The sequence below is a fragment of the Chaetodon auriga genome, chromosome 20 (genome assembly GCF_051107435.1).
Source record: "Chaetodon auriga isolate fChaAug3 chromosome 20, fChaAug3.hap1, whole genome shotgun sequence".
In the NCBI taxonomy this organism is placed as follows: Eukaryota; Metazoa; Chordata; class Actinopteri; order Chaetodontiformes; family Chaetodontidae; genus Chaetodon; species Chaetodon auriga.
In genome coordinates this window covers 3,102,884-3,125,977 of record NC_135093.1, presented here as the reverse complement: position 1 = coordinate 3,125,977, position 23,094 = coordinate 3,102,884, and the positions used below count along the sequence as shown (strand labels likewise).

General features: G+C 45.5%; 1 protein-coding gene across 1 annotated transcript in view; it reads right to left on the bottom strand.

The window, feature by feature from the left end:
* myo1d (myosin 1D) overlaps positions 1 to 23,065 on the bottom strand; it is an 82,895-nt gene extending 59,830 nt beyond the window's left edge. Inside the window, exons 1-9 of the mRNA XM_076759829.1 lie at positions 22,602 to 23,065; positions 5,056 to 5,264; positions 4,327 to 4,420; positions 3,187 to 3,352; positions 2,977 to 3,030; positions 2,538 to 2,633; positions 1,797 to 1,913; positions 763 to 966; positions 204 to 349 (exon numbers count right to left, since the gene is read on the bottom strand). Coding sequence (XP_076615944.1) covers positions 204 to 349; positions 763 to 966; positions 1,797 to 1,913; positions 2,538 to 2,633; positions 2,977 to 3,030; positions 3,187 to 3,352; positions 4,327 to 4,420; positions 5,056 to 5,264; positions 22,602 to 22,696 — 1,181 coding nt within the window. The 5' untranslated portion in view covers positions 22,697 to 23,065. The remainder of the gene's footprint in view (positions 1 to 203; positions 350 to 762; positions 967 to 1,796; positions 1,914 to 2,537; positions 2,634 to 2,976; positions 3,031 to 3,186; positions 3,353 to 4,326; positions 4,421 to 5,055; positions 5,265 to 22,601) is intronic.
* Positions 23,066 to 23,094: the final 29 nt, after the last annotated feature.

Sequence of the window (23,094 nt, the reverse complement as noted above, 5' to 3'; positions counted from 1 at the left end):
TTGAAATGCTGTCATTGCTAACAGCTAACAGCTATTTGGGAACAGGCTACATAGCTGTGTGGGACCAAGCTGTTAACCTATTTGGGGCCAGGCTATTTCCAGGAGGTAACCTCTCTGATTTCTGTTCGTCTGTTACTGAATGCACTGCAACAAGCGACAGAGAGCGAGCTGTACCCATGTTAGAGATTCGGTCTCATTCACACCTGTTGTTCTGGAAGATCTCAAACCCGTAGATGTCCAGCACCCCGATGACCGTGTTCTTCCCGTGGACCCGGGCATCGTAGTTTCTCACCTCAATGATGTCATTGATCCGTCCCACGATCCAGCAGAACAGACGCTCGTACATGGCCTGAGGACGACAAAATATTCATCGCAGTGAGTGTGAAGTCGACTGGTTGGCTGCTAGCTGGTGCCTTGCTCAGGGGCACGGCGTCGTCTAGCACACAGACAATCAACAGTCTCAGACGGGTCCGCCGAGAGTGAAATGTCACAATATCAGTGAGTCAGTTTTGTTCACAGCCCACAGTGCTGGTCCTGGATCTGCCTGCATCCACTGCTTCCTCCACAGTCTCCAGCCTCTGTCTGGAGTCATAACATTGTGACTCATGCTGGTGTGAATCAGTGTGAATCGCAGTAAAAATATCACCAAGCATTTAGCGAAATGTCACTACCCCGCGGACACCAACCGCCCAGTGTGTTTCTTTTTTCTCTTTTGTGCAGCCTGACCAGCAACATGTAATTTTCTATCATCCCAACAATAACCTTGGCCAGCGCGTCCCGTCCGTAGCTCGCCTCTTGTGCCGTGTGCTGTTTTTCGATGACGTCTCGACCTGTTGCCACGGTGCGGTACAGGAGCGCCTTCTCCACGTTTTCTTCTTTGGTGGACAGCAGCTCCCTGATCACAGACACCAGCTTTGTGTTCTCTATCAGGGTCACGTCTCCGTCCACCCCGAAAGTCAGGTTGCCCTAGAAGAGAGGCCAGAGAGGACGGCTTACTGCTTAGCGCACAACACGCTGGTTAAAAGAAAATATCAACATGAGACAAGAAGACGACACCAATTCCATGTTAATGCAGTTCACATGAAGCAAGAGCACGCAAATTAGCTTAGCATAGAGACTGGATGCAGGGGGAAACAGCTAGCCGGCTCTCGCGAGCTCCAGCACGCTACTTCCTGTTTATATTTCTCTTTGTGTACAGATTAGATGTGTGCAGAGGCACTTTTAACTGTGGACTAGCTGTCTCTTCCTGTTTCCTGTCTTTATCCTAAGCTAGGCTAACCACCCGCTAGCTCTAGCTTCATATTTAGCACACTAGCATGGGAGTGGTGTTGATCTTCTCATTTCACTCTTGGCAGGAAACTGAACAAATGTACTTTTAATGAATGTTTACTAGGCTCAAAATGGCTGCATACAAACTCAATATTACCAAGTAAACTGTTAAAACTTTCTATTTTCTCTATAATGAGCTCCAAGTTACATAATTCCTTTCAGGGAAATTCCTAAGAAGTTATCAAGAAATTAGGCGGCAAGGCCAAAATAAACTCTGACTGATAGAAATTTTGTAAGATTAATAGTGAAAACAAACATAAACATGCTTTTTGCATTGAACACATCATAGTACACAGTGTTAAAAAGAGAGAAACAAATAAAAACAGCTGCATGTTCACATCCTCACACTCTTGGCCCGGACACTGGTCCACTTCGCCAATGAGGCACTTATTTGCTTAAAATCTACACACAGCACAACTGTTATATCAGGACACAGCTGGCGGGGATTTGATATTATCAAGTATTACCAGATGCAGGATAGTGGCCAGGATCTTGTAAACAGTCTGAATCTCATCCCCTGTGAAACCGATGACTTTCATGGCGTCGGCTACAGCTTTGAACTCAGCCCCGTCATTGATGCTGGACTGGAGAGACAAAGGAGAAATGTTGGAGAAGGGTAACGCTGCATCGTTAGCATCTTTTCATACACTGCATTTTTTGTGTGTTTCGCCCTGGAGCCACAGCGTTTCTCTTCTAATTAATCAAACCGGGGTATCAAATTCCCACGGTTAACTAAATTACTAACTGGTGCCGAACTGCGACGTCTCGTTACATAAAAATAGGAGCCGCTGAGGCAGACAGTGTACAAACCGCCACCTCAGCTGTTTGGTTGTGTTGTGTTCCATGACATCAGGCTGCTTGTTGCTGTCAAGTGGTTTTGTTCCTGCTCATTAAGCTCGTGCAAAGACGGTGGTGCACAGCAGAGGTCTAAATAAAGACACCTCAGAAAAACACTCCTCCTCCGCAGCGATGATGGCGACGATGACTGAAATACTTCTCCTACTTCTGATACTTTACACTCCAAATATGTGATTTGTGTGGTTTGTTTGAAAAACTTGTAAACTGTGGTGAGAGAACACACATCTGTGGAGGTCGCGTGTTGTTGCATTGAGCCCTCTGCAAACGAACTCGCTCTGTCAGACGTTTGTTTTGGGGGTGTTCTGTTTGTTTGTCTGTGAGATGAATTGTGTGTTAACGGTTTGGACTACCTTAATCTGGCCTCCAACTTTGATGTAGTTGTAGGCTGTCGGGTCCTTCTGGATGTGAAGGGAGCGTAACAGGGAGTCTGGAGCTCCTCTGAGCAGCTAGAGGGAGCAGAAACAGACATACTTCACTTACAGTGCTTCATGAAGTACTTTTGTTGTATTTTCCATCATTAAACGGGACGATTATACAGCTAAAACTACTACATGGTGTAACTTTACTCATGCCTGATGTGCATATTGCATGTTTACTGCATCTATGGGGAAGATCTGTTCATTCTCAAACACTCAACATCAAAGGCCTCTTGATGACTCAGACATGCTGCATGGATTCATATCCCTGCTGTTTTACATGCATAACAAATTAAAAACACACACACTCGTCACATCTAAGCACACAGGTGCGCGCGCCGACACACACACACACACACACACACATATTTACCTGGTAGAATGAGTGAAAGCTCCTCTCTCCTGTCTGCTGGAAAATGACTCTGGACTGTTGGAGGGAGACAAAACAGGAACATGTAAGAGGCATCTTAAAACAACCAAAAAGTGAGAGAGGTCTCACTCACAGTCTCTGACTTTGCAAACACCAGGTAACAGGTGTGACTACCCGTCCCTTCACCTCTGAGGCTCGTCGACGCGTCTTTACCTTTTCCAGCAGGTAGTTGTTGATGTGGCCTCCGATGGGATCTCCCTTGAAGTCAAAATTGATGTCCATGTACTTGCCGAAGCGGCTGGAGTTGTCGTTGCGGTTGGTCTTGGCGTTCCCGAAGGCCTCCAAGACGCAGTTGGATTTAAGCAGCATGTTTTTTACCCTGTGGGGAGGGTAGCATGATATCACAGGTGAAGAGGGTGACGAAAACCGGCTTAAAAAATGACTCAAACTGAGAAACAACCACATCTATAAGTGACACTAGTGGTTCATATCAATCAATCTAAGCACGACACCCTGAAGGTATTAAATGAAGCCTGACTCTGTAAGAGCTGAACGGGAATATAAAAACACACACTAAGAGTTAAAACACAGGCTGCACATATTCCTGTCAGGCTGCTGGCCTGTGACCCAACTGAGACCACGATGACCCACATTTAGAGAAATGATCGTAATCATTGTCATATTTCATTAAGTCCTCTGTGGTGTTAAACGTTTGGTGTGTGTTCGTCTTTTCTTTGCACCCAAACGAATCACCAGCAGTCTGTATTCACCATTTAACTGCTGACCTTAAAACCTTCTCCTTGCACAAACCTTATCTCCATCTCAGACCTACATTTTCTTTACCTGAAACTAAAGCTTATCTCCTGCTTTCTTCTTCATATCTGTCTAGTTTCAACACGCTGAAATATAACCATTCTGAGCTATGGTGCAACTTCTCCTCTGTGTGCTGGGTCCATACCTGCCCAGTTATCAGTGATGTGACCTTGTTGAGCTGAAACGATATCTACAGAGACTTACCTCCAACTACAATACCTGTGATAAAATAATAAATGTGAGCTGTAAACATCGGCTCTATCTGATGGAAATCAAGAATGAGTCATGACGTTCTTATAGCTGCAGCACTAAAACGAACTAAAGACCTTTTTATTGTGTGCAGAAACACATGGACACAGGTTCCACCTCTGTACCTGTGCAGCATCACATCTCTATGCAAGGCATGAATGGAGTGTTGTGCTAAAATGTGTAGAACATTAATACACAAGTCCAGAAAAACCCTCCCTTTGTGATAACTGGGAGTCGTGCACACATTCTGCAGAGCATCCAGGTTGAACAGGGTCAGTAACAGCAGCTCACCTTTCAACTTCAGCCCTCTGATTGGGATTGGTGATAGCAGCAATGTATTGCATTATATACTTGCTGGCTTCTGTCTTTCCTGCTCCACTTTCCCCTGCAATGAAAAATAATTGGCGAATTGAACCAAATGAAACCACCAAACCTCCAGCGATCTAAATAACCGAGCATTAAAATGTGGTCAGATCTGTAAACGCTGAGAAAAGGACATAAAGTTGATATTTTTCGCCACCAGACTGAGGCCTGATTTGCCTTTTTTCTGCTTCGTACTTAATTTTGAAGCCTTGACTGCGCAGCACAAACACATTTGAGTCCACCGCAGCGATCTTTATCTATTTCTGTCTTGGTCAGGATTCATGGCTTGTATCAGCGTTTAGAGGGGCTCAGTTCCCTCTCTGACCACAGAGTGGAGCTTCGTCCTCTGCATGAGCTCTCCAGCTGCCACACAGCTTGTGACCACATGAAATATTTCTTTTAGACAGTTAACAGAGGTTTCATTAATATTTTTCAAGATGTCTCTCCTCCAGAACATCTCTCAGGAAAGAAAACATCTGCATATGAGAGGAGTTCATTGATTATTTCATTATTATATTTCAATTATAAATTATAAAACATTCATTTCTCAGAAAAAATCTGATCCAAAACTTGAAGTTGTATGTGAATTCGTACAAAGCGCGTGAGAGTAAAACATCCTGGTGCTTGTCGTCTCTGCTGGGGGGCTTCCCGTGTTACCTGAGATGACAATACAAGTGTCTTTGTTCCTCCTCTTCATGGCTTTGTACGCCGCGTCGGCGATGGCAAAGAGGTGCGGCGGCCTCTCGTACAGCTCGCGGCCCTTGTACTGCTCGATGGTGTCGCGGCCGTAGATGTTCATGGCGCGGTAAGGATTGACAGACACCACCACCTCGCCGATGTAGCTGTAGATCCTCCCCTTCTCAAACCTGAGGACACACAACAATTAAGCAACGTGATGAAATATCAGACGTGGAAGAAAAACGCTTCTGGTGGTAATTTTTTTTAATGGCGTAGCAGTGTGATGTCTTTGAACTAAAACAGGTAAAACAGGTGAAAAAGTTCTGGAACCAGACACTCACTTCCTGCAACAACAACAACAAGAACAAACAAACAAACAAACAAACAAACTACGTGCAGAGGCAGAATATCTACAAATCCAACTCTGTCAATTAATGATTTTTTGGACCAAACCAGATCAGAGCAAACCTGTCACATTGCCTTTCTCATTAAAGGACTTATGAGAGTGAAGTCACTCTAAAAACATGCATTACATTTAAAAATCAGCCCCAAATAAATCAATATCACACTGTATTGAGAGGCCTCTGCTGATTAAATCTGCAAACTACGGCAGCACTCACTGCTGAAGCGTGGCCGGATGCAGACCTGCTCTGCATGCAGGGACGTCCAGCTCAAGAAGCACATAATCAACTTCATTAACAGCATTTAATAATGTTTATTTGTAATAAAGAAAAATCAAGATCAACTGAATTTTAGCTTTGTGGTCACAACACTTGAGCGTACTTTACGACAAGCTAAACATTAGCCATCATCAATACGTTTATCACGCTGCTGAAATGTAAAAAAGCCATAAATATTATGACAGCGAGTTCATAGTTTGAGGGTAAACTTTGCATGTTACAGTGTCACAGACGGCGGTCGAGCTTTCAGCACGCCCTCAATCAGCGCCAATAAGGAAGTCACTTCATGAGATAAGAGTGGAGGAACAGATCCAGAGTCTGCTCCCTCCATGTGTTTCTGTGTTCACGCAGCAGCACACAGCCACAGTTTGGAGGATCATCTTCTTCCTTTTCCTGTTTCAATGTGACAAAGTCCCCGAGCACAAAGTCAGATCTTCAAACTGAGGAGGACTGCGAGCACGCACCGAGTCCTGAGCTCAACCCCGTGAACACCCACGAGATGAATCCGATCGCGAGCGTCAGCAAATCCCTGCATTTAAGCATCCTTTGAGCTCTTTCTTACTTTATTACTATTATTCCACCTTATGTTATGCATTCTTTTTTATTCATTTCTTATTTTTACTATTATTATCAAGTTAGTTTTACTCTCCATCCTCTTCTCCATTAACTGTCGATCCCAGTTTTTAATCTCTTTTCTTCGTTGTGATTTCTTTGTCGTAAAGCAGTCTGAGCAGCAGTTCGTACCATTATCAGCAGCAGATTAACGGCTCTGTTTTGGAATGAGATGATCAATAATCACACCTGTTTGCATGCGTATACTTTATGGTTAATGTGTTTTTTTTATCTAGAAATAAACTCTAGAATTCTATTATCAGAATAATCATCATGAAATGGCTGTAATGTTGTGGCGTCCTCATACTTTTGGAGATATACTGAAGCTCCGTCTCATTTCTGTGCCCCTCTCTCTCAATCTGTTTATCTCCCTCTGCCTCAGGCCGCCTGCCTGACTTCCTTCCTCTCCACAGAGGACGAGGATCCCAGTTTCTCTCGGCAGAAGAATGGTCCCTTTCTTCACAGCTGCCAAACCTCTGCTGCTGCCTTGCAAAGAAGGCCAAAAGCAGATTATTCCAAAACGGTGCTAACAGGCCTGCATAGAGTATTTGTGATTGTGGGTTTGAAGCGGTCGCCAAACAAACTTAATCAATCACGCATATTTGTTTAAAGCGCTGCCAGATATCGTTTTTTTTAATCAACATGCTGGAAGAAACACCAATCAAGCACTGACGAAGGCAACTTCTGTTGACTTCAAGGTCCTCGAGGCTGTTCACAGATGTCCATGACGCTCCTCGTGTTTGTCAGCGTTAAATAAACCTTGACTTTTCACAAAGACACGAGCTTTGGTTTCTCCAAACTTTGAAAAGCATCAGCAGTGTTATGGCAGGGAAGCAGCTCGCGTGTTGACTCAGGGAAATAAAAATTGAATACTGATGTTTGGTCATTTTTCCATACCCACACACAAAAACTCAGGGAACAACAGAGCAGGGTGATGTAGAAGTAACACGACCAAAGAGTGACTGAATCTGAGTGCATTTCTGTGTGTGGAAGACAGAAAGTGTGAGCAAACACGATGCTGCAGGGCGGGTTTACATACAGGAGCTGGAAACAAACATATAGGCACTAACAACACATGCTGGGATTAACTCATCCTCCTGTGTTCAGACTTGTGTGCCAGTATTCATACTGGGTGTCAGGCCACGCACACACTGGCACGACTGGTCGACAGTGACACGGGATGCTCATGTGTCCCGGACGGGGTGAGACGACCACAGCATGAGAGGCCTCAGTTCATGGTCAGCGTGAACATGTGGAATGATTACAACAAGAACGACCTGTTTGAGTGATTCAGTGATGATGTGAATCACTGCAGAGTTCATGTTCACTGTGACGATGACACAACGCAAACAAGACGCTAGTTAAAAAAATACATGAGAGTTCCTAATAAATTCAAATATCTCTGCAGCATGCCATCAAAAAACACTCAACACAAATGTAAAGTATGCATAATTTGTATATTAAGAGCTTAAACATGCAAACACACTGGTGTGAAAGTCCAAATGTGGCCTAAGAACGTCCTTTAAAGTGTGTAGAAGAGTGGACACTGCAAACAATCCACAGATTGGCTGAGCCGAGTCATAAAAATTAGCATTATGACATCCAGAGGACAAACCTCATTGAATATTCAAATCTCCTGACACGCCGGCAGATCGGTCAGGATCTAATGTTAACTGGTGATCTGTGTTCTTCACACATCTAAAAGGTCACACACACACACACACTCACACACACACACACACACACACACACACACACACACACACACACACACACACACACACACACACACACACACTGGTCTGGCAGCATGTGGGTGAAGCAGCTGTGGATCACTCGCAGCAGCTCCCAGCTGCATCAATCAATGGCGGTATGATAACTGTGAATGTGTCAACATCTGTCAGCATCTAATGTGCAGACAAATGCTAACGTACAATGCCTCCGAGCAGCTAAGCTAACATGCGGCCTCTTCCTGCCCTGGCGCTGCAGAAAAAGACCCATTGTGCCCCCCCCCCCTCAGTCAGGAGGCTGCTGTGTGCCCGCTCCATTGTCCACACGTCAATCGGAGGTCTTTGTCTGAGACGGGCCCTCCGTCTCCCCCTACATGGGCCAACACAGTGAGCTGCCCACTTCACGCACATGTACAATGGCTTCTGGAGGACTGTCAACAATGGTTTACACGATGGGAGGGGTGGAGGTGGAGTCCCAGCTGGATGTGCACAGACTGAAGGTGACAGGTTCTCCTGAACATCACGGTCGAGTGTTTCCCGTATTAGACAATGAGCTGGTTCCAAAGAGGGTGTTAGAGAGAGCATGTGCACCGCCCCAACGAAAGACGGGTCATTAACACGTCTCATGACTGTTCAAAGGCAGTAAAATCAAGGATAACGGGGCAACTTTTGCAACTATTTGTGTTATTTTGTGTATTTTAGTATGTTTAGGCTCCTCAGTTCTTTTGTGAGCAACATTTAGTTTTCAATTAATCTTTTGTATCAATGATCTTTTGTTGATTTTATGATGTTTTATGTTGTCCTGCTGCTCTATGAGCTCTCCATGGTGACTTCTTAACATTATTGGCACTGTTGCAGTGCCAATAATGTTAATTAAAGGTCTGATATCTAAACAGCCTCTGATGATAACACTTATCATAAACACAACAGCACTAAATACAGCTGTTACACAAGTTGATCACATTAGATCCATGTTCGTCAAACACTCTTCTGAGCGTCATTTCCAGCTGTTTTATAGAGATCACAGAGAAGATGAGCGGAGGAAGAAGAAGAAGAAGAAGAAGAAGAAGAAGAGGAGAGAAAACAAGATGAGAGAGGGCAAGAGAAGATGCAAGCAGAGGAGAAACTAAAGAGGAGGAGGGGAGAATCAATCAGCTGGAGCGTGTGGCTGAGATAGCGGCCGGCTGATCCATCTGTTCCACTCTCATTTAGGAGGATTTAAATGGACACACAGGACAGAGATTAGAGAACCTCGCGGGTCATAACAGCGCCCTGCTGAGGCTATTTATAGGAGCATGAAGGCTGAATCAGATTTATAATTGCTGACGCGGTCATCTTGTTTTTCAATTTTCACGCTGAATTGGCCGATGACCCGTCTGCAGTCACAGGTGAGATAACAGCTGAGCTTAAAGGGAGTTAAAGTTTGAGGGTTTGAGACTGGAAGGAGGGTTGACAGTTCATAAATCCTAAAAGGACACCTCCCTGTACATCATCTTCTGTTCCCCCTTCATCTTCCTGTCCGTCCAGCTGTGAAGGGAAGTGAGCCTAAACCCGTCCGACCTGCAGCCTGTGATCTCTCTCCAAAAAGGACCCCTCCCAAGAGACGCCCGGAAACCAGAGACAGAAAGAGGAGGCAGAGCATGAGCGAGGAGAAAGAGGGAGAGCAGCGAGCACAACCTGTGAGACCTCTGACGATTGGTGGATGACTCCCACTGAGGGAGGTGCCGGTTGGCCACAGGTATCATGTGAACGGCGCTACCACGACTCATAAACTACCAATGCTCCGGTCGGGCAGCTAGCTAATGTTAGCATAGCAAGTCATGGGTATCCAGACAGACCAGAGCCTGGATCTGAGGTCCCGCTGTGACTCTGCAGCTCACACAAAACCAGATTCAGACGACGGCACAAAAATGTTAAAAAGTGACTTCAAAAGGTTTTTCTTACTCAAAAACAAAGGCGGAAACGTGACCAATGTTTTTCACTCTACCCAAAAATACCAGAGGAGTCCTAATGCCACACACACACACACACTGATGCACAAACCTACAGCATGCACACACACACACACACACACACACACACACACACACACACACACACACACACACACACACACACACACACTCCCCTCAGATGTGAATTACAGAGCAAAGCCGAGCACAACCACTGTCTCCAATCTTGTTTGGGTGGGTCTTTTTTATGGTTTTCTTAAGGAGGAGCACAAGCGATTTATGACATTTTCTCACCAACGATCCCTCCCCTCTCCTCCATAAAAAAAAAAGAATTAAGAGGTAAACGCGACTGAGACAATGATGTGAGACTGCCACCCTCAACATCTCTACCCTGAGGCTGGACACACTGCTGTAATTATGACATCAATCTTGACATCTTTCAACGCGACAGGCAGATCCAACACGAGCCTCGACGGCTCGTACGCTGAGCTGAGGAGTACAGTATGTTACGCTGCGTCGTAAAAACTTTACCAGCTTGTTAGCGTCTGCCGGCAAAGTTCAGTTCAAGGAGGCCCAGATCGGCCCTGCAGTGCAGAATTTCAAGGCTGCAGAGAAAGTTTATGAAGGAATCTGATCAAAGAAGCGTGTTTCCCATGCGTCCTGTGTTACGGCTGCACGGCGCCATCTGCGGCTGAGCTGAGCGGCGCGTCGTCATCGTTATGTGTTTCAACTTCAGGGTCACTCCAGGAATTATGAAGGCAGATAATCTGTGCCTGTTCCACTTTTATCTGTGAGTTCATGACCATCACTGCTCTTGTTTGGACTCATAGCAGTATGCTTCAGGGCTTATCTCCATTGCTTTTCTTGCAGGCGCTGCTGTGTTCACCTCATCTGCATGGCGGGAATCCATTCTGCTCTTTCTGAAATGTCCTAATGTGTCATCATTTTACAGCTGCAACCATCAGCCAGTCAGTCGATCGACACAAAATTAATCCTTTTTAGCAATTTTTCAGGAAAAAAGCTCAAACATTTGCTGGTTCCAGCTTGTGAAATGTGAGGATTTGAGGTTTTTCTTTGCCTTCTATGACAGTAAACTGAAGATCTTTGGGTTTTGGACCATTAGTTGGATAAAACAAGTCATTACAAAGATGTTATTTTGGGCTGCAGGATCAGAGCTGGGGCACAAAATCCCGTGGGCCCCAAAATAAGCAGCAGATTCACTGATAATATCAATTAATAGCTTCAGTCCTTGTTCTTTTGGAGCAGCAGCTCTGTTGCTGGAGTCCACTGTTTCATGTCTATATTGTAACGATGCAAAGCCCAAAACACATTCAGCTCACTCTGCATATTCAGTGCAAAAGATGTGTTGAACCAGATGAAAACTCAATTCAAACCCATTTTAAATGGCAATTATTTCATGATAATTAGATTCTTTAACTCCTCTTTCATTATCCATCATCCTCTCCTGTTCAAAGGGGTCGAGAGTTCATATTCATTCACAGCACATGAACTCGCTGAGAATGAGAAAGCTGGGTAAACAGTTTGGCAGATGGATGCAGTGATAAGCACTGAGAGCTGTGAACGGACAGCAGCAGTAATGAAGCTTCAGGTCTCAGCACGTCACTGACTGAAGCCTGAAAGACAAAACTGAGGAAAGCTCAATGAGGACGTCATCAAACACTTCAGACCAGCCAGAGGACGACGTAAACAATCCAAAAACAAACACAACAAGGCTGCAAACATCTGCCCACGAGCTAATTATGAGGAGATCAACAATTACTGCAATATATATTGAATATTAGTGCTTAACTAATTACTACTGATCACTCATGTTTGTGCACCAAACCCTTACCTTACTGCCACAGATGTAAAAACAACATGGCCAAAAGTATGTGGACGCCCTCACGTTATGCCCACATGTGATTGATGAACATCTGATTGCTGCTACAACAGCTTCCACTCGTCTGGCTTCAGGTTTTCCTCCAGATTCTGGAGCCTGGCTCACCACAATTGGGGTTCAGGTCTGGGGTCTGTGCAGGACCCCCCACAGGGGCAATGCCACACACAAACGGCAAGGCCACAAAGCTGGAAGAACATCATCATCTAAAGCAGAGGATCCTCGAACTTTTCGCCTTACGACGTCTAAAAATCAATCAAAGCGTGATTGAGACTCGTCACTTCACGCAGTATTCAGGAATCAGAGGTTTGCAAACTGGGACAGGTGCACTCACGTTAGCAGACGTTAGCTACTGCAGTCTGACCTGCTGATTTGGCTGATTGTGGTGCATCGTGTCCATTTATCAGCTCTCTGTGACTGCTGTGGCTCCTGAGCGGCTCATAAAGATCCACTCTGCTGCAGGACAGAGCCGAGGTTTAACATCACACTGAGCTTTTGATCAGACACATCACTGTGCTTTTCATTTTGGGGTCCCACCAGAAATGAGTCAAGTGCTGCTCTGCTCCACCTTTCTCTCCTCCGCTCCACTCTCTTACGTACAGAGCGACAGAGGCCTCCTTCACGGTCTGCAGCCATCAGACATCTGGGCTCTGCATTAGGGGATTTTCCGCTGCTTTGTAAAGCCTGCTTAGCGCTAAACAGCAGCTCCCAGACTGTCTGCAGGAGACGCAGCCCATCAACACATAACACATCCACCCTCCCCACGGCCCAACATCAATCTTCGCCCTGAATCAGAGGAGGTAGTTTCCCTGCTACTCACACAGCTGGCCTGCACCGAGGCTGGAGCAGATTACACAAGACTCGCAGCAGAATTTAAAAATGTGAATTGTGCATTTCAAGAGATGTTTCCCACACAAAAACTTAAACATAACAGACAAAAAAAGTGCAGTACAACGTCTCATGACGATTGCATCATCTTTTCATGTCCCGATGACACAGGCTTCACTAAATCTTCTATTATCTAATGTCTGAAGGCTGCAGTTCGGACATAACACTGTCCCACTTTCCTGCCCTTTAGTGATGCAGCATCTGTCTGACAGTAAGTGATATAATGTTGCTGAATTAGAGGAAGAGGCAGACAACCCATCTGTCGACACGACAAAAAGCCAAAAACAGGAGGATGAGCAGGATGTGATCCAAACACACTCAGACGTGGACGACGCTGTTGTTGCCTCCATTAGTGCAACAAGCCAAACAAACAACACCGTCTTAGGCTGCATTTACCTTGAAGCCGGCTGGACTAAGAGCGTGTAACAACAGCAGATTACGTCATTATGTGACTTGTGTGCACAAATTACATGTAATTTAAGGATGCAGCGGTGAACCAGTTTCATGTTGTGCTTTGAGTCACCACACCGTGTGCACCTGCTTGTTTGTGTTATTGGTCTCATACCTGTCAGGACATAACAGTTTGTGAAATTATGAGTGTTTGTTCAACCAAAAAAACCCTTCTGTTTTCATTCCTTTAGGGATCATTGTACCTATGTGTGCTTCGTGCACATCATTTGAATCCATTGCAGGAATGGCGGAGTCCACCACCAGCGATGCAACGTGTCGTTCAGGGATTTTATCGAATGAGTGTAAACACATCGAGGGTACAGCCACAAATAACACCAACAACTGGGTTTGACATTGAAAATCTCAAGGATTACTATTTAATACAGCCATATTGAAATTCAGGTCAGAATCCACCATAACGACTCTATGATGACTTCACCTCTGCATCAAGGACATGCAGATGTACTGTGGTGCGCTCAGCCTGCTTTAGCTCCAGTGGACGTAGACTTTCATTAACGAGGACAGGAAACAATTTCGCTTGAATGCACAGTATATAATTCTGCCATAAGGGGTCTCACTATGAAAATGATGAAAACAAAAGTCGTACTTCGATGTTGCGTAGTGGCGTGGGATCATGGCAGCTGTTGTCTTCATTGTTAAGTTTTATCCACTTTATGTTTAGTCACATTCAGAGACGTCCTTCCTGTATCATCTGGTGTTCCCGTGTTTTTCTGGAAGCTCTATTTTAACCTGGAAATGTTGCATAATACGTCTTAAAGCTCCATCTATCCTGCATAAACTCTGTAGGACATTTTCAAGCTGCAGCACAACAAGCACACTCAAAGCCTCGCTTGAACGCTACCTGGGAGCATGTGTTCTCCCATTCACACTGCAGGAAGTTCCCATGAGGCGGGCAGGTCTGGATACTTAGGGGAAATGGGAGCCATGTGTAAACAGCAGATCAGGTGGCTGACCCTCCTTTCTTTGCTGACTGGGATGGCAGCCATCCACCACACCCCCTTCTCACACACACACACACACACACACACACACACACACACACACACACACACACACAAGCTGTTACTATAACTGAAAATTTAATAAAAGGCTTTCTGGTGAAAGCAGGAGAAATGAAGGGCGGGGTCGCGGTGGGGTTTTTGGACCTGGCCGCGAGCCTGATGCAGAACCTGTTTATGCTGATGTAAAAATCACAGTGGGCTCGGCTGCGAGAGGGGACGACGGGACGGATTTGGGGAAAAAGAGAGCGAGTGAAGAAAAAAAGAGAGAAATGAACGTATCCAACAGAACCAGACATTACTCAGCGTGCTATTTCAGGAAGGCATTAAGATTTCTATCAGGGCTAAAAGAAGGGCAGCGAAGAGCACAAAAACAGACAGATGGACAAAGAATAAGAGCGCGTGAAGGGAGGAAAAATCGGCAAGGATGGAAACAATGGGATTATTAACTACACAGAGCAAGAGGGCAAGTACTCAAAACCTTTACTGAAGTAAAAGTGCTAGTATCACTAGTAAAAGTACTTCACCCCTGTGACTGATAAATCATATATGACAGTGTTGTGCATAACTGGGCTGCAACTAATGATCATTTTCACTGTCATTAATCTGTTGATTATTGTCTCCATTAATCGTAATTAATTGTAATTTTTATATGTAAAATCTTAATTTGAAAAGGAGCTAGAAACTGGAGCTGTCAGATAAATGCAGTGCAGTAAAAAGTACGACGTTTCCAACTGAAATGTAGTGAAGTAGAAGTAGAAAATAGCATACATAGAAATACTCCAGTACAGTACAGGTCCCTCTTATTTGTAAATGGTACCTTCCACCGCTGTCTAAAGAGTGCGTTGAATAGACCCGGTAAATAATCCAGCCCTGTGTGTGTGTGTGTGTGTGTGTGTGTGTGTGTGTGTGTGTGTGTGTGTGTGTGTGACGTGAGGCTGAGGCTGGCTGTGAAAGTGAGTCAGCTGTTCCACCCCCCTCTGCGGCTCAGGGCTCAGCTCCAACAGGTGGACAAGAGAACAAAACAGCACTGAAGGAAGCGGAGGATGACATCACATCCACCTCGGAAACACAAAGAAAACACCCATATGCTCACACACACGAGCAAACACACACATGCAGCATCAGCCATTTGAGTCATGTGTGTCATTAGGGATTCCCCAACTCGACGCCATGCAAGCTGGCTCCTGAAAAACTTAACGCTCATTACTTCAGTGAATGAGGTTCAGATAGGAGATAAGGGCGTCGCATGAATGCATCATGTCTCGTGTGTGTGTGTGTGTGTGTGTTTGGTGTGTGTGTGTGTGTGTGTGTGTGTGTGTGTGTGTGTGTGGGCCGGAGGGTGAAGCTTCTGGGAAGTTGTGTCTGGGTTTAATGTTGCAGAGGATGCAGTTGGTTGTTAAATCATGAGCCAGACAGCGTTAATGTGACACCCAAGAACAGTAAACCTGTTAGTCAGACAGCACCGACAGCAAGAGAGAAAATGACTCTTTCAGGCTGATCGCTTTAAATCACAGAAACTATTTGTACAGAGTTCAACAGAGACTGAGAGCTCAAACCTCCTCACTGATGAACGGCGTCATAACATCAAGGCCATTCCATCTCTGTCGTCTCAGGCATCAGCCAATTTCAACAGGTAAAATCGATGCAGCAGAGCCAAAGATACTGCAAAACTAGTGCCTACGTTACCCACAATGCAGCTCACCAACCAACTGTCCAGTTGGAGATTTGGGTACATCATGCTGATAGCGGCTAACGTTGCCCGGAGCTGCTGGCCTGCAGCAGAGATGAGGAGTGGACTACACAGGTCGGTTCTACCTCCAAACCCCCTCTGGAGCCGCTAATGGCTTGATACTGCTTTTTTCACACGTGCATTAGCCCCCCCCCCCCCCACACACACACACACCTATAAACAGACTTTTCACCTGAACAAAAAACACAAGACTTGCAAAAGGAATGAATGTAGATCATTTGGTTTGAACAGAGCAGCTAATAAAAGGACCTTGTTCTGAGGCTGTTATCTGCTCTTTCCAGGGTCAGTAATGGACTTTGAACCTCAGCTAGCAACGAAAATATCTCAAAGAATAAGAATCTATAACCTGATGATGGGTTTAACGCCTTTGATGCTGGGGGCACATTTGGGTCAGTACTCAAGAAATCTCATTCTTTCTGTACCTTAAACTATCAGTGATGAAACATACCATCTATACGCAAGACACCTATAATACAGAGCGTAAGAGAAACAGTCATGAGAGAAAATGGTGCATGCAGCTGCCAAATGAAACTACAACACCAAGGCGCTAAAAAAAGAGTAAAGCTTGTGCCGATCGGCCTGCTGCCGACCCCGCCTGCCAACTCAGGCAGTCCACAAATGAGACGTCTCTGAGAGCGGGTGAACTTATTTTAGAGGGGAATAAAGCTACACAAGCACAGCCCTGTTTATGTAAGGATGGTAATGTGTTTCAGATTACAGACGGTTGTATGGAAATTCTTGTGGTGAGACTGGACTTTTCACTGCTGGATTTCAGGGGAGCAGGCCTGCGAGGCATTTCTCCAAGAGCCTTCTGCGAAGCCGTCAGTGCAGGGGAGACTCTTTTCCTCCGTGATTAGCTGGAAATCTCCGGGGAATGTCAGCCTGAAGCGCTGGAGCAACACTTGCATGAGGAGTCTGACAGAAGTTTTGACTGCTAAAACATAAAAGAAGCATATTTTAGGTGCGCTGCTGGCCGGCCCTCTGCGTCGGATCCTGTGCCTTTAAGTGTGTGATTGTAATTGACATTTCTCTCCCTCGCTGCTGGACGAGGCGAGGCCAAGAGCTACCGTGCAAATGAGCAGGAAGTCAAAAGGAGAAGGCTATCTCAGCATTCATCTATAAATATTTCTCTTCCAGTCACTGACCACCACTAAGAGGAAAAAACTTTAATAAGCGGGTTGGGATTAAATATTCTTTGAGGCATTTGCTGCGCAGCATCACCCATTTTCATCTTCGCCGCAGGGTATGAACGTGTCGGCCAGAACTGTGTGTTCTGCACATGGACTTTGGTTTTATTACCGAGGAATGAACAAAGGCATAAAAAAGCAAATATGAGAGCTCTGAAGAAAGGGCGGTGGGCTGAAAACGGTTCTGCTCCAAATGTGCCGATACTTTAAAAAGGAGGCTGTGACATATAAACACATGCTGGGACATAAAAAGGCCGTCAGTGTGAAGCATGCTTTCACTGAAAAGAAGAAGAGTACAAAGTCTGACCCTTGACTTTGGGCTTCTCTTCCTGGCAAGCCTCAGTCCACCTGAGCCTGTGGGCACTTTGATCCCTCTGTTTGCTCTGCAGGAGAAAGTCAGAGCACACCACACCTCTTCGAGCCGCTGCAGCAGTTAAAACAGGAGAACTATTGTTCCTTTAAGAGCAGATGAAAATAATTTGCTCAGTAATTTCACGCTCAAATGCAGGAAACACTCGAAACAGAGCGACAGCTTTGACTTCAAAGGTCTGCACTGCGAGTTGTGTAACTGCTGAGAGGATGTGTCAAAGCGACCTGAGAATAAAAACCACACGGCTTTTAATTTGAACTACATGCGTCTGTCTGCTCATGAGCCTGCACGGCTAAGCTGGAAGAGGAGCTGCAGGAAACAATGAAATGTGAGGAGCAAAGGAAAGGGGAAATGCCAGCTTTCCTGCCTCGTTGGCCTGCTCCGTATTATTGGAGGCTTCCGGTTCAAAGTCCTCTTTAACTCCCCGTAGACGGGTTCAAAGGTCAAATCACTCGGAGCGGTTCGTACAGCCAAACAAGCACTTTCAGCACAATATTTTGCCTTCTTCAGACATGATATTCCAGAGATTAAATGGTGAAAATGATTAACTCTGGCCTGCTGGAAAAACACAGGGAAGAAGATATGTGTGCAGGATAGCGGTGCATACCACATCTGGGCGATTCAGACCGTTATGTTCTAAACTCACTGTCGAATACTGCACATATTTGGACTCTAATTGTGCTTTGCTAGGGGATATAAGCCCCACCCGTCACGTACTCCAGCACGATTAAAACAAACATCCAGCCCTGTGAAGCTCAGACTGTCAAGTTCCTCCTGAGCAGCTTTCATTCATCTGCACAGAAAATCAAGTTGACATTGTGCAGGACGTTTTATATCAGACGCTCGTTTGGAAGCAGAATTAAAAAAAGCCGTCCATAATTATTTGGAAAACACGAAGCAGTTTTGCAGGAATGTTTTTTTCCTGGATTCCACGGAGCAGACAAAACAACGCTGCCTTATAAAGACATTCAGCTGCAGTCAAACTGTGCCCGGCGGGCGGGACACACACACACACACACACACACACACACACACACACACACACTGTAAGCTAAGAGGACCGTCAGACAGCGCGCAGAGAGCCTTCGCTCACCGCTGCCGGTCTCAAACGGCTTCCTGTAATCGCTGTTTTGTCTGTGCTTCTTTTTTTTTTCCTTCGGACGGGTTGCACAGGTCAGGCAGTACCGGGGCATCGACATCCAAGCCCTCATGACATCCATCCTGCTGAGGAGCTCCTGAGCCAGACACTCGGTCCCTATCATTTGCAGGGGAACTCCTCAGCCTGCCTGACATGTGGCCTCCCTGTGGGCATCAATTAAATATCAATTTAGAGAAGCAGGGAGCAATCACAGTTTTAAAGAAATGTATTCTGATACTATAATTCCCTTCGGTCTGTAACCCGCCGTATTTTCCCATCATGACTCATTTTTAATCACACATCAGTTGATTCTCCTACATAAACACATGTTGGTCCAATGGGCTGTCGCACACTTTTAGTCCAGGAAGTCTTATCTGCCGGCTGGTCCATTCGGGCAAAATTCCCAAGACCCTACAGGAATTTGGCTTGAACTTTTATCCGAGCAGACATCTCTACAAAGAGACTGGGCATCTGCTGGGCTCTATTTAGAGACTGGGAGGAACAGGTCACACAGTTCAACCTCAAGTCAAACAAAGTAAATGTCAGCTCCAACAACCGTGCCCTGCCACGCTGAGGAGGAAGAAGCAAACTTTTCCAGATCATGGCTCCCATGCAGCACCAGGGGACTCGATTACCTACTCAACACGGCAAGGATTTAATGACACAAGCAGAACTGTGTGGTGCAGCTCAGTTGGCAGTGGGAGAGTCACTAAACGAAGGATGGCTGCACACCAAAACTCAGCTTTTGACCCACTTTGAATAAAAATATTTGGGGATTTTCACAAGTTCTGTAAAAGCAAACAATGTGTGCTCCTGAACGAGCGAGCCTAATGAAGCACATGCAAAATGCCCTTCCAGTGCTAATAAAACTTTTCGAATAAATTAATTTTGTTAAGTGGGTCTGAGAGCTGAGCTTTGGTGTGCAGTGAGCCTTCTTCATCACGCCAGGTTTTTACTGTGAGGCTCAGCTCCCACGCGCAGTGTAAAACACACCCCGGAGAGGCCAGCAGACCTGCTCCAGACCTTGTTTTGGATAACTGCACCAGCACAAATGGAGACCATTAGATGCCTCCTGCCCTCTGGATCCCTCCTTCAGCTGTAGCCCACTCCCACTCAGCAAACGCACTCACACACGCATCAGACTACGGGAAAAGCAGCAAAAAGGAAGCACTCCTGGCTGGTCACACCCTCTACAAATAACAATCTGCACACGCCATCTCCGGACCGAGCTGTCTAGCTGGAGGGAAAACAAACAGACAGAAAATGGGAGAGAGCTGGGAAAGTGAGGCCTGGTCTGTCTGCTTGCTCTCAGGTTGTCTCGCCTGGCTGCCAGAGCTACTGTACGCACCGCCGCAGCTTATCTAATTTAAGAGGTACGGCTACGAAAACACTGCTAACCAGAGCGGCCTTGTCCTCTGGGAAACATGCACACTTGTCCATCCTCACTCTGTCCTCTGACACATCTCAGCTTCACATCTATGCAGTTCAACAGATGTATACAACAATGTTGAGGGCTGCACCTCACGAATACTTCCTTTATTGATGAGCATTTTCTCAGTGAAAAATGGCCGCTGCAGTTTCCTCGAGCCAAAAGTGATGTCATTGAATGTCTTGTCTTGTCCACTAAGCACATTTAAGAAGATGGAAACATCAGAAGTTTGGTGTCTTTGCTTGAAAACTGACAATCAATTATCAAAACAGTACTAATCTAATCAACGAATCGACTATCAAAGCTGGGTATCGAGACTTAAAGGGCCACTGTGTCAGATTTAGGGGGATCTATTGGCAGGAAAGTGATGTTTTCATCAGTGTTTAATCACCTGAAAATGACAATGCACCGCCATGTTTCTACAGCAGCCCAGAATGGACAAACCAGACACTGACGGCCACCGTAGGTTGCAATCTACAACCTCACCACTAGATGCCACTAAATCCTACACACTGGTCCTTTAATACTATGAGTATTGACCAAAACATCTCAACAGCAGTGACAAACAATACACGTAAAAAAGTGTCATGTAGCTAAAATTAGCTTTGAGATCTTTGTCAGGTTTTGTTTGCGTCATCTTTGTTTTGATAGTTCTCGATTGTCCTGTACTGCTGCTTGTTTTGACACTCGTACTGAAGAGGAACGCCTTCTCACTAGAAACAGAAAACTGGAGGGAAACCTGTTAAAGGTGCAACAAAATTGATCCTTCTTCCTGATTAATACATATTTACAGGGACAAAAATATCACAAATAAAGAACTGATAGTTAGAATAGCTCTGAATTCTAGATAAATAGCTGATTTTACTGTAATATTGCTCATGCAGGCAGACTTGTCCTAAATGTCCTACACCTCCTCGCATGAATTAAGCAAACAGATGACGACTTCTAGGTGTCGACAGCTACACAAGAGGCCACGGTGCACACACTTGCTTACACCAAGCGGACAAATATTACGACAGTCTTCATTTGTCGCCCTGAAGGCACAAAAGAAATCACAAACATTTTGATGTGGACGACATTCCTGCTTGTAAGTAAAAGTAAGCTTTGTCACTCACTGGCCTTAGAAGGGAAACCAGGCATCCAACGAGCTGACGAGGAAAAACCTGCATCATTAAAATCCTCCAAATATTTATTCTACGAGTCATCACTGGCACTGGCTGTCACTTTCAATTAGCCACCAGTGTGAGCAGCACTGAGGAGTTACAACAAGTGAGATCAGGATGAGGAAGTTTCCCTCCGAGGATCAATAAAGTCTTATCTCATGGACGTCTGATGAAGCCTGACCTCGAAGAATCAAAGTAATGACTAATTAATTGTTTCGTTTTGCCTCCTTTTCCAGGCTTTTCAGACAGCTGAAACAGAGTATTTCAGGGTTTTGTTAAGGCATTTCATCATAAAATCACCAGAGAAAAAGACTTTCTACAAACCAAAGCGGCTCATCTACTCTCCTCCTCTATCGCTTTGAATCTGCCACTTCAGGAGCTTCACCAGCCTCTAAAAGACCTTTGGCTTCTGGGTACCATTTGGTCTGGATGCATCTGGGTTTGAAAGGACCAGTTTTCCTCAAACTTGGCCAGCAGCTTACTTTTAATGGCATTAATACTGCATCACAACTTATTCTTGTGTTATCAGCTGCTGTCCTGTCACCAGCCACTGTGCAGCCAAGACTGTGACAAACAAAGTGTAGAGAGCTGCACTGATGATGTCCTCCTGACATCTGCTGCACCACGGCCGTCCTGCCCGGCAGCTCCCTGAAAGCTGATGTCTGGGATCAGTTTGCACTTTCATTACAGATGGCAGAGGTGAGGACAGGAGACGAGGAAACCGATTCCAAGCCCAAACGTAACGTTAACCCGCGCTGCTGTCTTCATTCACAAAGCATGCTCGACATCATGCTCGACACTGAGCCACCGACAACACAGCTGACAGAGAGCGAGGACGGCCAGGGTGGAGTCTCACACTGCGCCTGTCGAAGGGAATTACCGGTTTGATGGAAAGGAGGCATCAAATGAATGCGCACCAGCCAGTTTAACACAAATGACTTATTGTTGCTGCATCCTAGATCTGCCCAGAAAACACAGCGCGAGCACAGGTGTGGTGCCAAAATGACATGAATGACACGTTGAGCTGTTTGAGAAGTTCATTCATGGTGGGGAACAATGTGGAACAATTACAGAGAAACTAGGCTGAATGAGCAACAGGTAGCACCTGTTGAGAGTGACAACCACACTCATTTCCGGTTCATATGTCATCAGAAAGATGCTAAAAGTGTCTGATAAGATGTCAGCCTTTACTGTGCTGGACATGAGCGCTTATTCGCGGACTTACAGAGGTGAATGGCCGCTGCAGGGCTGCCTTACCTGAGCTTCAGGTTCGCCATGAATTCGTCCATAGACACGTTGTCCAAGAGCACAAAATCAGCTTTTCCAAACTCCAGGCTCTCGTGCTCGGCCATGATGCTACCTTTCTCTTAGTGAAGCGCGTGGAAAAATGAGACTAAAGACTTGCTTTGAAGTGCCGACAGAAGGTGAACATTGGCGGGCTTCTCGCGCACCTCCTCAGTGGACGGCTGTGGGCTCCACGCGCATTGCCGTTCGTGCGTGAAAGTCAAACAGTAATTTCAGTCATGATTAAATAAGGTCGAAAACTGTTTTTAAGAACACCCTGTAGCTTTAAATAAAGACAGTAAACGCTGACAAACGCCTTTTTCCTCTTATAACTCCTGCTTTCCTGTTAGAAATAGCAAATTATCCCAAAATATCCTCATGTCCATCCAAAGTTTCCAGTTCACGCCGACATATATCCTGGTCCCGTTACACCGTGTGCCAGCTCCGTCCGTTTTCCTGGAGTTTG